Source organism: Phoenix dactylifera, chromosome 17, assembly GCF_009389715.1.
Source record: "Phoenix dactylifera cultivar Barhee BC4 chromosome 17, palm_55x_up_171113_PBpolish2nd_filt_p, whole genome shotgun sequence".
NCBI classification, from domain to species: domain Eukaryota; kingdom Viridiplantae; phylum Streptophyta; class Magnoliopsida; order Arecales; family Arecaceae; genus Phoenix; species Phoenix dactylifera.
In genome coordinates, this window is record NC_052408.1 from 9,649,632 (window position 1) to 9,664,529 (window position 14,898).

The 14,898-nt window shown below is 39.7% G+C and overlaps 2 protein-coding genes across 2 annotated transcripts; one reads left to right on the plus strand and one right to left on the minus strand.

Annotated features, from left to right (window-relative positions):
* Positions 1-521: 521 nt before the first annotated feature.
* On the minus strand, positions 522-4,708 carry LOC103714886 (glucomannan 4-beta-mannosyltransferase 1-like). The gene is made up of 9 exons (XM_008802330.3): positions 4,278-4,708; positions 3,112-3,210; positions 2,755-3,007; positions 2,446-2,556; positions 2,216-2,352; positions 2,000-2,113; positions 1,659-1,858; positions 1,156-1,353; positions 522-1,008 (listed from the first exon to the last, which is right to left on the minus strand). The coding sequence occupies exons 1-9, from the start codon at positions 4,596-4,598 to the stop codon at positions 849-851; spliced, it is 1,593 nt and encodes a 530-aa protein (XP_008800552.1). The 5' UTR covers positions 4,599-4,708; the 3' UTR covers positions 522-848.
* Positions 4,709-6,356: 1,648 nt separating this feature from the next.
* LOC103714887 (zinc finger protein 593 homolog) lies at positions 6,357-12,454 on the plus strand. The gene is made up of 4 exons (XM_008802331.4): positions 6,357-6,562; positions 6,732-6,846; positions 7,033-7,095; positions 11,826-12,454. The coding sequence occupies exons 1-4, from the start codon at positions 6,478-6,480 to the stop codon at positions 11,926-11,928; spliced, it is 366 nt and encodes a 121-aa protein (XP_008800553.1). The 5' UTR covers positions 6,357-6,477; the 3' UTR covers positions 11,929-12,454.
* The last annotated feature ends 2,444 nt before the right edge of the window (positions 12,455-14,898 follow it).

Genomic DNA, 14,898 nt, shown 5'->3' on the forward strand with positions numbered 1-14,898 from the left:
GATGGGAGAAAAGATAAATATCAATACCACAGATTCTATAAAGTTGAAATAAATATTTATTGAGCCAATAGCTTGTAACATCCTTGAGGTTATTGATCATAAGGATACCTTTTCTTCGCATGAATTGTTTTTATATGTAAATGACGACATTAGTACATTAGATGGGAGAAGAGAAGATCAAATATCAACACCTCTGATTCTGTCAAGGTTAAGATAGATATTTATCGAGCCAATGACTCGTAACATCCTTGAGGTTATCGAGAAGGATGCCTCTTCTTTGACATCAGTTGTTTTTTGATATGTAAATGACGATATTGGCACAGGCTTGCATGGCTTAATAAAATCTATCCAACAAGACCAACATAGAATTGCTTATGAACCTCCTCCACTTGATCTTATAGGTATAATATTTATCTAAATAAACCTCATGCATTCTGGAACCGGGAAAGTACGCATGCGAGAGGCCAACTTTGTAACGTCATATCTTCAAGTGGGTCCAAACCAAAATGTTTCTGCATATAATACCACGAGTCATAAAAACTGACATTGTAGAGGAAATTTCGAGATACATGCATGTAGGTGGAATTGATTACAGATTATTATAGCAACATCACACCAGACAAGAAATTTATTGCCCTTGTACTTTACCGGTCCTACCAAGCATAGCTTTACATTTAGGCATGGATCTTGTGCACGTTCCAGTATTATTGACCCACCACAACCCTACATTAACACAAGGAGAGGAGATCTACAACACTACAAAGTACATAGACATTCCTTCTCTGAGCCAGTAGGTCTCTCGCAAATAAAGCACTCTGAGGTCACATATTTTCCTTCTTTGCACCCCCTCAGCTGGGGACGAAGGTACCCACATAGCCAAATCCCGCAATGAAGAATGCTGAAGCTTGAAGGAACAAGTAGATGTAAAAGTGGTCATGACCAAATGTATAGTCATAGATTGCACAGTAGAGGAGGAATGAGCCCATGAATATCTCCAACAGATGGATCCTGGTATATTTAAAAAAAAAATTAAAAAAATCCAATAACTGCTCTGAGCTACTAAATCTGTATGTAGTTGCTAGATTAATTGTGTATAACCAGTGATAGCAATTGCAATGTTCAGGCAGTTTGTATGTCAATCACTCCATAGCGTACCTGTCACCAATTTGAGGGCGCTTCTTGGTCTTGCTCTTAGTAGTGTTAGCCTTCTGTTTCAGGGCACTTCCTAGCTTGTCCGTGACAACCCATTCGTTGACACGGTTCGCCTCCAAAAGCCCTATAATTGTAGCCTTAGCTCGGTGCATGGACATCACATTCTCAAAAAGGATCCAAAAGATAAGCAAGTGTATGGACCTGTAATGAACAAAAAAATAATCTCTGCGATGATAACCATGTAATAACTAGTTTAAGAAATGATAAATTAACCATATGTTTAGATAATTTTCTTGTTTGGTTAAGATGCAGCAACAAAATACTACCATTAATTAACACTTAATCATTCGTATACTGAATAAATTATACTACATCTTTTGTGACCTTTAAAAGTAACAATATATTGAATCAGTCCCTGAAGAGAATCCAGGCATGCATTTAGCTGTTTCAGCTAGTCTGTTCCCCCCCAAAAGAACATATTTATGATATGCAGTAATTTGACATGCCTTGGAGTGCTTATAGCATTGAGGATGGTGATGGTGGCTGGAATATAAACAGCAACAAACTTTGGAAGAGGGATATCTTGAACCAACACGCAGGCGGGGATAACAACACAGTAGAAGAAGAAGGTGACGAAGTGTGCCACTATTTTCCTCACGAAGAAGAAAGCATATAAGACATGAAACTTCTTCCATATGGATACCCTCTGCACAAGTGAGATATGGATCTAATAATGTATATTATCTGTAAAACGAGCAAGTAAAAATTGCATGATCTAGTAAAAATTAGATCAGCAGACCTAGCGCCATTGCTGCGTCAAGTCATAATTTCAGGTTCATCGACTTACCTCGCAATTCGCTATCTCCTTGAACATCTTCCGGAACAAATTGGCAGGACCACATGACCATCTATGTTGCTGATATCGGTATGCTTTGAACGTGCTCGGTAGCTCATTCTTCACCTACGAAATAGTTAATTTTTGGTATTCGCATTTTGTTCAGCTAGAAGATAAAAGAGTCAAGAATTCATTGTGATATCCATATGTTAATTATGGAGTGCTTACTGATAGGTCCCCAATAAAGACGAACTTCCATCCTCGAAGACTAGCTCTGACAGCCAGATCCATGTCTTCCACAGTTGTTCGATCTTTCCATCCGCCAGCATCATGAAGAGCTTGAATCCTCCAGACTCCAGCAGTCCCTGCATATGGAATTCCAAACATTAGATCTGCATGGGTTTGGCGAGCATCCATGCATGATATGATCCAATCGATGTCTACAAATTAAAGCTTACCGTTGAACCCGAAAAAGGAACACGTAGAACTGCCCACTTCTTGCTCCACGCCGAAATGGTAATCTAGCGACATTTCTTGGAGTCGGGTAAGGAGACACTCATCCGCATTCACTGCACCAAATTTTATCAATTTGAACGTCATGGAATTTGCTAGTCTTGGAATTAGAATGACAACGCTAGCTAGTCATCTCTTCTGTTCACAATACGTGTGATGGTAGGGAGGTCTTGCTTTTCAAGAAGTATAACTAAAGTTTGCACCACTGAAAATAAATGCTAGCTTCAAACGAACTTTTTATGTAAGAAACCCACCAAATCTCCATCGAGCTTGAACCAGTGCAAGATCATCATTGCTCAGGAGATACGGTATCGTCCTCATCAAGTAGTCTGGTTCGGGCTGGAAATCGGCATCAAATATCACCACGAATTGACAGTCTCTCACATAACTCTTGCTCAGGCCTTCCCGTAGAGCACCAGCCTTGTAGCCATTTCTGTTGTGTCTGTTCTCGTACTTGATATTCACTCCCTTGCTCGCCCATCGCTGGCACTCCAACTCCACGAGATCCTGCATGCAGTCACAAAAAAGATGAGGGAAACTTTCGCATGCAGCCACATCTTAGTCTACACCGATATATAGGAGGAACAATTCCCGAGTTAGATCTGGTATACCCTTGTGACAGGGTCCGTAGAATCGTCAAGCACTTGAACTACGAGTTTATCCGACGGCCAATGCATCCCACACACCGCACTGATCGATAGCTTGTATACCTGCAATAGAAAATGAGGCACCGAGATCATTTATTTGACCAGCACTAATTCTAATGGAAGCTTATGCCAAAATAACCTTGCGTGAATACTTTTTCCAAGGAGTTTTTTCTTCAGAAAGCTCTTTATTTATTTGTTTGTCCTGTATATATTTCTCTTTTAATAAAAGCGACAACAAATGCTTTGACACCAACAAAAGAACTTTGCCACCGCCCCCGTAAAGGGGGTCATGCTGTGGGACAACTGTCCTCGAACATCCAAGTGTTTGATATTGCCAAGGTGTCATGTGCACTTAGATGGGCATGGCATGCAGCATGATGATGCCATGCATCGTGTTTGCATCATGGTTACATATAACCTACATGCATGTAGCACACTTCGGAGGAATTTGTTAATAGCATAAAAGCCATAACATTGATTTTTTTTTTTAATAAGTATTTGAGTACCCCACATCTTGCATTTCGGCATCAGAGAGTATAGCGAGCTTCAGAGATCAAAGAAATGAGGTATGCATGAACAATTGGTAGTTTTTTCACATGATTTTCACTATGGATACCTCTGGCGGAACATTTATTGCAATATATTTAAGCTCGACCAAAATCTTAGGCCCCTAATCAGATCTAAACCTTCCCCTGAGTAGATTGAGGAATATATGGTTGAGTGCACAAGAAAAAATGGCCAATTTGATGGAAATGAAATTAAAATTTTTATTTTTTTAAGAAAAAAAGACATGGGAAATGAATTGAAAATGGTCTATCCAAATTTTTCGTTCTTCATAAGAAAAACATGCATGTCAACATAATTACCCATGGATTTACCATGTCGAAATAGTAAAATGCTAAATGATTAAAAAAATGATTTCTTTATATATGGACATTAAGAAATTAATATCATCCAACACCAAAGCTCAAATTCCAGGAGAAACTATTACAAATATGAGTTAGAATATACTGACATCATTTTTTTTTTATTTCTCCCTAAAAATGTCTTGTCTAATAATTATAGACATAATTAAATAGCAATAATATCAATTTTTGTGCCAGCTGATTAGCAATTCGTCTAAGACATACCTCTTTCTCATTGTACATGGGGATCTGAACCAAAACCATCGGATAATTCTTGGTGGCCTCAAGTTCTCGCCGGACGGCGTCTAGTTTGTACTTGGTGTACCTCTTCTTCCTCAAGAGCTTCACGGACAGGATCACGATCGCCATGTAAACTCTTTCCAGGAACAGCATCACAGACATCGACCCGCACAGGATCAGAGCGATCTGCAGGAATGGCAGAACCAATGGCTTACGGATTTGCCTCCACGCCAGCATGATGTCGTCGGCGATCCCATTGGAAGCACCAATGTCAGGCTCGGGCTCTTTGAAGATAAGGTCTCTCATGGCGATCGACCTGCAATTACGTGCCTGAGAGAGGCTGTCAGTGGGTGAACGGTGAACCCCCACCGGAATTGAGAGGTGTTGGGTTCTCGAGAGGTACACACAAACCTAGGCTTGGCCGGGCGCATCCTTATATAAGCCGTGGTATGGACGGTGAAAAGAGATAGCGTGATGTGGAAGGGTGTGGTGGCGAAAGAGAGAGAAAAGTTGGTGGCACCCAGGGACACGGGTTGCATGCAGGTTTAAAGGAAGCACTAGGAAACAGGCTTCTCCAGAGGTTGGACGTACTCGTTTCAGAGAACCGACTCACTTATGTAAGACACTTGCTCTTTTCGAACTTGTTCTTAAAAGATACACCAGCTTTATTTACCAAAAAAAAGATGTACCACCTTTTCTACTAGAGAGATTCACTCTCGGAAGCAAGATAAGTCTCTTTATTGGTAACGACGAGGAATGCGTTGTACTATTTATGAGAATAAAAATAGATGGCAAGCTCTGGGTGCTGTGGTTAGGTTATGAAGACGGTAAACTTGTCCTTTGCATTGCTACTTCAAAGCAATACAACTCGCTATATGGATCTATCTGCAGTATGTTGAGTACAGCTCACAGGGTAAGATGTGAACAAAAGAAATCTGAGGTCACTTGCCTTTTGTTCTACAGATCGCAACAAAAGCTGGTTTCTTCTTTTGAAAGCTGGTGGATGATTTTTGACAAACTCAAAAGTTTTTTTTTTAAAAAAAAAAAATTAAATTGTACAATGTGATTTCAGTAGAGCACCTCATACGAGGCATACGAAGTCACCTGATAATTACGTATTTGATATTGTAGTATGCATAATTATCATATGTTTCACCTATTTGGGATCGGTATTATAAATCCTTGCTAGTGTTTCTATTAAGGGTTACTTTTAAAAGTTATTGCGAGTTATTTACTGCTCTCTGTGATGTATTGCTTTTTGATTTTTTTGGCTGTATTCATACACATTATGTATGAGACTTCCGTTTTTGGCACAAAAAAAAATAAAATTATTGCGAGTTCTCTTAATATCTCTTTTTGCATAACTTGCATCTATGTTAACTTAGGTTCTCTTTAACTTTTTGGATTTATTGATGAAGACCTAAATACCTCTCTCATTGCAGGCCTCTTAGATTTAATCCGTACCATCTAAATATGTTCTCCATTGTTTTGCTCTTAATTGGTGCCACTACTGCACCTTCTTTAGCATGTGTTCTGATTTTATCCTTCTTAATTTCACCACATATCCGCTACAACATTCTCATATTTGCCGCATTTAATATCTCAGACACTCTCATTACTCAACATTTTGAAGCACGAAACATTACAACATTGATCATGCTTCTATAAAATTCTCCCTTAAGATGTTAAGGTATGCATTACTTGTTTACCACCCTAGAAGCACTTCACTGTTGTATTCATATATCAATTTTACTATATTTATTACATATGCCATCATCCATATATCTTATTTCTTATGTATGTATGTATGTATGTATGTATGTCATGTCATGTCATGGCTATGTGTTAGCGGCAGCCGTAGACTTCGTCTGGTCAAAGACGCAACTTTGGGCCGGACCGTTTCCATTTGGGCTTCCAAGTCTTTGACTCTTTGCTCCGTGAATTAAATCTAGGTTGAGTGTGACGTGAGTCACCATGGTCACACCTTGATTCCAACGCCCCTCTTCGATCCGCACTGGAATGGACGGTAGAGATCGTTTTATCACGCGGATGAGCCGGATCGCAAAGGGTAGGGTTCCGGCGCTGCGAGCAACTACCCGAAAAGAAGGAGAAAATTCCTCTCATTGCATCCGGCGGCTCGATCGAACGAGAGAGACAGAGAGAGAGAGAGGAGAGGAGAAGAGAGATGGGAGGGAAGTGTCCGCATAGGAAGGTGAAGAAGCGGAGGTTCTCGCACAAGACGGCTCGCCGCTCCAATTTCCTCCTCAAAGATATCCTCCTCTCTTCCCTTTTCCTCTTCTTATGATCATTGTTTTCGTTCTTTCCTGCCGTCTCTTCTCTTTTATTTCGATTCTTTTGTTGCATTTTAATGTGATTCGATCCATCTTCGTTCGATTTCTTTAACCTAAAAAGATTGATTTCGATGATGATGATGATCACGTGACGACGTGGTGTATGGCGAGCTGTTGAAGCTAGCGGAGGGGGCAGAGGCGAAGCCCCAGCCCCTGGATGAGGACCTCCCCGGGATGGGCCAATTCCATTGTCTCCACTGCGAGTACTCATCAATCTCAATCTCAGCCCATATATATATATATATATATATATATATATATATATATATATATATATATATATATATATATATATATATATATATATATTTTCCTGCCTTTTTGTCATTATCATTATTATTATTATCGTGGATCGGATCTTTACGGGGTTTTCATTTTTATTGTTTTAGTCGGTATTTTGCTAATGAGGATGTGAGAGATGAGCATTTCCGCTCGAAGCGCCACAAGAAACGGTAATTTGTTCTCTCTCTCTCTCTCTCTCTTTCTAAAAGAAAACTATCATTTTTGCTGCGGGTGTCGCTATCGATTACGAATAAATTTATAATGATTGCAATATAGTGGGTCGGTCATGGGTCACCTAATAGATGGTTTGTGAATTATTAAACTCTTTAGTGCTTCATTCTCAGGGGCGGAGCCGTGAATTTTATGTAGAGGGGGCACAAGTATAACTGTTTATTTAAAGTCTAAACAACTAGCAGGCCAAAGAGAAAAACCTATTCTTGTACATTTTTTTAAATTCACGAGGACGAACTTTAATCAAGTTTTTTTTTTAAAGAAGAAAACAGGCCTTTTTAAATGCTTTAATTTCTAGAATTATACTCATAATCCCATTTGTAGCATTTTCCGCTATATAACAATGATGAATAGTGCTATAATAATACATATTAGAGGGAAGAGGGCCTTTTCATTCCTTGATCAGCCGATCATGCAATCAGTTGGAAGGGCATTGATCAATGGGCCAATAGGAAAATCTTAGAAGATTTTCACTCACCCTCTTGCTCAGGCATCACCTTGTAATGATAATAAGAATAATTAATGCTTAAATCTTAAAAAAATGTATAAACACACACAATATAGCAAGATTTACCGTATTAGTACCGAACCCTATTATGTTGTCACATTAGCACTATGTCGGTACGGTACGGTATGGAATATTTTGGGCGTACCGAGTGTCGGTATGCCATCTGTATCGGGTACTGATACCGAAACGGTACGATATTATATATCTTATACCATCCGGTTCAGGCCGGTACGATGAACCATGGAATAGGAGTGATAATATTAAATACTTCTAAAAAGCAAATGAGTTCCAAAGGTCCTACCATGTCTTTCCACAATACCATTTGTCCAAGGCTTAATTTGCAATTCTTCTGTAATACTTGCATAAAAATATTATGCTCAAATCAATTAACTTGGTGCCAAAAATAAGAATAGGATGATAAGCTTATTAAGAAAAATAGAATAATATGTTGTCAAAGAAAAGGTAATAAAAAATGCTTAAGAAAGCCTTCGCCCGAGCCAGTGTTGAGATGTAGGTATATAAATGCTTCTCTACCTCTGTGTTGTGAGAGAGAGGGGGGTGACCTAGGTGGTGTATGTGGTGGTGTCTTGCTGTGGGTCATCTCTCAACCACCACGAGGCTGCTTGTGAGTTACAAGAGGAAGTAGTTGGAAATTTTGAGTTTTTATTGAGGTTTAGTGAGATAGAGAGGATAGGAGAGGAGATTGGACACTAAAAGGATTGCAAAAATCAAATTGAAGCCCCCTCCCCCAAACTAAAATAATAATTATTATAATAATAAACTAATTCAAGTGGTTCACTAGATTTGAGATTAGGAAAGTAAGTGGCTCACTAAGTTTTAAAATGTGAAGTTACGCTGCCCATCACAGTGGGCCTAAGAGGGGCATGGTATAGTATGGAGATTTGGACCTAGAAGAGGCACCCTCGTATAACAGTGGCTTTCTCTAGAGTAGGGGGCATAGCACACCCCCCTTCCCTCCACCCTCGTATAATCAGCACAACATGCATGCCTTATTAATGAATGTAATTTATGTTGCAAGGTGTGCATTTCTCATAAGCCTCATTGTGATGTATATGCCTCACCTTGTACAGCCTCCTTGTGAGCCTCAGGGTCTTCTAGGAGAACTTTGTCTAGATGTATCAAGCAATATATGCCTATAATGAAACTCTATAAACAATGGTATTATAGCCACCTATTACTGGCTTTTAAAGTTTTTCTGTGTGTCCTTTTTTAGAGAACCAAAACTTATAAGAAGGGTTAATAATGGATCAGCCCAGGCTCATTTATTTTAGAAACATAATGCTTGTGCGTGGCCCAAGCTCCGGAACACAAGGCTTAGACCTGACCAATGGCCAAAATCAACCGAGGGTTTGAGCCCCACCCGCCCGTCGTGGTTGACTTCTTGTTGTAGTGATCAATCCTCCTATTTGCTTTTCATGACTCCACTCCTCCAATGGTTTCTTCGCCTCTACCTTTGCCAACCCTCCGTCTCCGCTCCAATCTCCTTCTCTACAATGCGTCCACTCCTTCCATCGCAATCATTGCCGCCTTCACTTCCCTTCCTTCGACCTTCTAGCAGTTGACGGACCTTGTTCTCTTAAGATGGGCATGACAACAAAAGGAGCCAATAGAGGTGGACGGCGATGATGGTAGCACGATGGCGACTGGAGGTGACAAAGTTGTCCTAGGTCTAGCAGTGATCAAAGAAGGATAGATGAGAGCAGAGTAGAAGGATTGAATCTAGATTAGGGCTCGAGAAGATGAGAAGATAGGAGGATGGGAGGTAATTGGGATGAGTTGATATATTTTGGGATGGATGGGCTTGGGCTGGCCCATTGCAAGTCCAAACACAATACACACCTAAAATTTGAGGCCCACTACCTACTTTAATATGCCCAACCTGGCCCTAAGTTGGCCTAGCCCAAAGAGCTTGGGTTGGCCTTGGCCCATTACCAGCCTAAAGTGAGAAGCCAAAGTTACCATGTTCTTTACGAACTCTAGTAGCCTAGTTGCCACCTTATCCTTGAATAGCATGGAGAAGTCCTGTATAAATAAAGGGATACACTCTTGTGAGTATAGCTAGCAGAAATATTGAAGTTAATTCTATGATATATATATATATATAAAGAGCATTTTAGTGCATGAGGCTTGCGCCACTATAGGATCTGGAGAGGGTCAGATGTAAGCAACCTTAGCTCTGCATGCGGAGAGGTGGTTTTTGTGTTTCGAATCTGTGATACCTTGGTCAGAATAGAGTTACATCTATGATCTAACTTTTATTCCCCCTTTGTGTTTCATTCTTACTCTAACCAAGCTGTGTCACCTTGTATACTTGGTTCATTGGTCACTGCTGCTGTCTTATTTATTCCAAACCAGGTTTGTGGGATCCAGTGGCAACATGTTGTAAGTCAATATTGGAGGCAGTTAATTATTTTGGTTATTTTTTGTGGGTTCATCTAAGTTAGCTTCTGCATCACTTTTTCAATTGGGACAAATTATGTTTTTGTTGTTAGTTCCTCTATCCAATTAAGGCGCTTTCCTTGATTGAAAGGGTGAAGGCATTCTGGAGTTTATTGGGTATAGAAGATAGAAAATGATGCAAAGGTTTGTGTATGGTCAGTGAGGCAACTCAAGCATGTTCCTGCTCACGAGGTCAATCGACATGATGCTCAATTAGATTATTCTTTTCACTGCACTAGTAATAAGCTTTATCTAATATGGTATGTCTATGTTAAACTGGTGTGGGACTTGCATTGTGATTAGCTTTCCATATACCATGTATATTTACTCTCCAGAAAAACTAGATCTTGCAATCTCATGCTTGTTGATTTCCAATAGTAATCTAGGTGTTGATTATGGATAATTTTTATGACGCAAATCAAACATAGCAAGAAGATCAATCTCAAATGTGAAGACAATAGAATGTTTCACAGTTATTTTAGTGTTTAAAAGTTATGAACTACAACTTTTGACATAGTAATGCAAGCAAGGTCTGTGTGTGTTTAGCTAGACATGTAGAGTGATTTGTTCATCTGTTAGGTTTAATGAGATCGAGCATGAAACTGGGCTTAATAATGCTGTTTAGGTCGATTCAAGCCTCTGACTTGTGAAGCATGACCATCCATGCAGGCCACTGATTACCTGTGGTACTCAGAGAAGAATGTGATGGAGGCAAGCATCGTGTCTTGTCAACTATTACTTGATGAAGGAATTGCATGGTTTCTTACTAATCAAGACATGGGAATGGGTTTGGCACTAACATACAAGCAAATTATATGCAGTATTTGATTTAATTAACTGTTTAGGAGATCTCTTATTGAGCTGATAAAAAATTAAGCTGCCATTTTTTGTTTACATTCTACTTCCAGTGATGACCTAAATTTCTGAATTTACACATCCTATATTGTGCACTTAATATCCCTGAGGAAAAACCCACTGAAGATAAATATTTGATAGGGTAATTTGCATAAAATTATTTCCAGTTGTCTCGCTAAAAGGTTGGCCATCATTGGAAGATGTTAAAACATATTGCCAAGTCTTGAATATTTAGGACTCACTGCAAGCTAGCCTGGCTGATTGAGATAGACTTCAGCTTTGGACCCTCTCTCACACACACACACTCTCTCTCTTAAGAGAGCGGCCCGTAGGAAATGTGCTACAACAAGGGGTAGCTCTTCCAAGTGCCCCTAAACATCTCCCAACCTTGAAGAGGGCAGGAGTCAGATCCAGGTCTGCAAAGCAACCACCAGGAGACTCTATCAGCAGGCTAATCTGGGATATGATGAAAGAAATTGGGGTAGGTTGGACTGTGAGTTTTTGTTTGTTTATATGGCCGTCTTCATGTTTCTCAACACTGCCCTTGCTACACTGGGAATGCTTGTAGACCGAAAGCGATTGGAATGTCTGCTATAATGTTTGTATATTCATTTGATCTTCGTTGTCTGTGGTTGCTTCAATTGTTTGTTGCTCTGATTGACTACGTGCATACGAAGAAAAGGTATATATTTTATTAATCAACAGAATTTTGTTGTTAAAACGCATGTTTCTTAGATGAAGGATTCTCTTTGCATTCAACTGAGTCTTTCATGTTTCCAACAACCTGAAGTTTCAGCTATTTGGGCATTAAAAACTACATTTTAATCCTATCTTATGATGTCGTAGGGTGAAGCAAATGACGGGACCTGCTCCTCACACTCAACTAGATGCTGAGCTAGCTGCTGGAATGGGAATGCCTGATAATGGTCCGAAGCTCATGTCAGCATGAGCCCTTCAGTTTTACAGTTATTGTAGCTGTTAACAATTCACGGTACCGGCAATATAAGTGGAAGGCTTTCTGATAAAGAAGATGTCGGCAGATTCTTTATGTCCAATTCCAGCAGAATCTTTTCACCTTTGTGCAACACCACTTATTCCTGAAGGAGTTGGCATGTAGAATTTGCTAGTATAATTTATGTCCAATTCCTCCACATGCTTTGTTGGTGATGGAGTTTTCTGTCTGATTATATCATGGAGGCGGAATGCTGTTCTTGAAGGTTATAATAATTCATGCCAAACATCTGCAAGGGTGTCACAAAGAAAAGCCATCTTAGTATTATAGACCTCAAGCCATCTGAGGTTCTAGCTTGGTAGGTCTGGACATGCGGTCCATGCATTGTTGGGTCGAAACAGAGAACGACAATTAAGATCCTGTTTGAGGCTATCATTTGATATCTTACTATTTTCAGATCAATTTTCTCTTTTCTGAAATAGTAAATAGATTGAATCTCATATTATTTGTTCTGCTTGTGGGATGTGATATTATGTGCTTTTATATTGTAACAAAGTGTGTTTTTTTCTTGAACTTTTAATAAGTAGGGCGCAGGGGGGATTACATCTGTCATGACACAAACAGTTTGGCTTATAAAGCGTTGGCTTTATTAGGCTTTTTCAAGTTCTGTTGTAGTGAGCTATATCTAACCTTGTTCGCTTGCTTAGTAGCTAAACCATCTAATTAGCGGAATCATTTAAGCAGCATCTCCTTCGGCTAGATGCATGAAGAACTACCTCCATGGCAAGATGTATTAGTGTGCGCAGATTTGGTTGGGTCCCGCACTGATGATTTAAGGACCATTTTGCCCTCAAATTTAATTTGCTAATCATAATTTTGTTGGGAAATTAAAGATGTAATTGGAGTGGGGGAGAACTCGTGCGGGCGTGTGTTTAGTTCTAAATCAGTTATTCGCTGGATAAATCTTGGATATTTATATAGAATTAAGAAACCCAAGTAATACCTTCTGGCTAGCCATTTTGGGTGAGGTCTTGAGTTGTGATAGAGTGGATGGGTCATGATGGTTTTTCTTTTATATACTATTCATCAGAAAACTTTCTTTTATCATGCCATAATCCCTTCTTATCGTCTGATAGGCACATGCCTGGATCAGGGGTGCTATTGGATTGGGTTTGGGTTTTACCAAACCCACATTTGTGTCCATTTGAGGTTTCAGATCTAAGTTTTACTCCATCACAGTGGTCCGGTTTGTTTACAAGTTTGAGTAATAAATATTATATTTTGGAGGGTGTGTATATTAGGTTCAGATCTGGCTATCCATCAGGTATCGAATATTGTACTTTGAAGAGTTGATCAAGTTACCAAAAAAAAAGGGTTGATCAAGTTAAATGGCCGAAGTTTGTAAACATCCAATATAGGCTAAACAAATTAAATTATGAATAAAAAGCACTAGATGGTGAATTATAGAGCAATAAATGACTAAAAATTTTAAAAAAACACTTGACGTTAAGCATAAATGCCCATATTCTAATATATCACTATTTTCATTTTTCAATTGGAAGAGATATGAATAAAACGAATATTATATAACATGTACATGCATGTGTCTACGTATGCATGCAATAAACTAGAAAACTTATCTGGTATCGAGTCATGTATAAAAATCTCCAACTATATCCAATCCAAAATTTTCAACAAGTTCAGCTTTGATTCCATTTTGAACTTGTCATTGACTAGTTCGGGTCAGATGTAGGTCAAGGTCAGATTAGGTCAGGCCATATCCAAGGGCTGCAGCATGAACACATGCCCATTGTCGATGAGCTGCTTATAGTCAAATTGAATTAGGTTTTTTAAATCCGAGCTTCGCCCACCTTTTTGACTAGCGTGCAATGCGTGGGCACAACACTGACACACAGCAGGTATTGTCGACCAGTTTTTTTTTTTTGAAGTCAAATTATCCAACCAACAAAGTCATTGATCATTTTCACATCATGTCCTTGTTCATCAGAATACGCATGCAGTGAAGGTTTTTTTTAAGTAGCATATTCTCCTCTGTTGGTTAAGACACCCATCTTTAGCCATGTCCAGTCCAAAGGCATTTTTGACTTCATTAATTGTTTAATCACCTCATTCTTAATCTATCCACAACAAAGTTGAAATCTTCTCATCATTCTTAATCGAGCCAGAACAATGCCGAAAGCTTCTCTTATACAAAGCGAATCAAATTTTATTATCCCTTTCACGCTTCCCCCTGTTATTCTGAATTTTGTACCTTACTCGGCCTCCTTGCCTTGCAACATAGAGCGGCTTCGAGCAATTTTCTAGGCCCATGCTGATGACAAACAAAATGGATCGTCTTATCTCTCTCCATCTCGACCAGCAGCTCTCCTCGACTCCTCCGCTGTGGCCACCCTCAGGCCAAATTTGAACGACAACACATGCCATAAAGAAAAAGTTTTGAGAATTTTCACAACTATGAAGGCATATCCATTCTAATTCTAAACCATAGTGGATGATAGCATTATTTGAGGGAGTCCACAATCCACACTCTTGTCCTCCTTGTCTTCCCACTGTCCTTTGGGTGGTCCTACCTCTCCAATATAGAGATGGTAGTCTCGCACAACCCACTACCTTCATCATGGGCAAGTTCGCTCGAGCTGCCATCCACTTCTCACCAGTTATGATGCCAAATAACTCCATGTTTTGGAGTTGCCACTAGCAAAGCGTTGGGTCTCTCTCACAAGTCTATACTCATGCCTGAGAAAAGGAAAAGGAGTTGGGGTTGGGTTGAAGGGTTGAAGGGTGTGACCGGCAGTCCTTCTTCCACTCTCCATGTCTCTCTTGTTGCTTCAGAGCTTGGTTATAACTGGGGTCGGAGTCCGGAGTCTGGGGTTCGGGCATGTGCGTGGAGGGGTCGAGCATCACATGAATCGAGACTGATGCTGTCCCCCAACTAATTCACAAGAC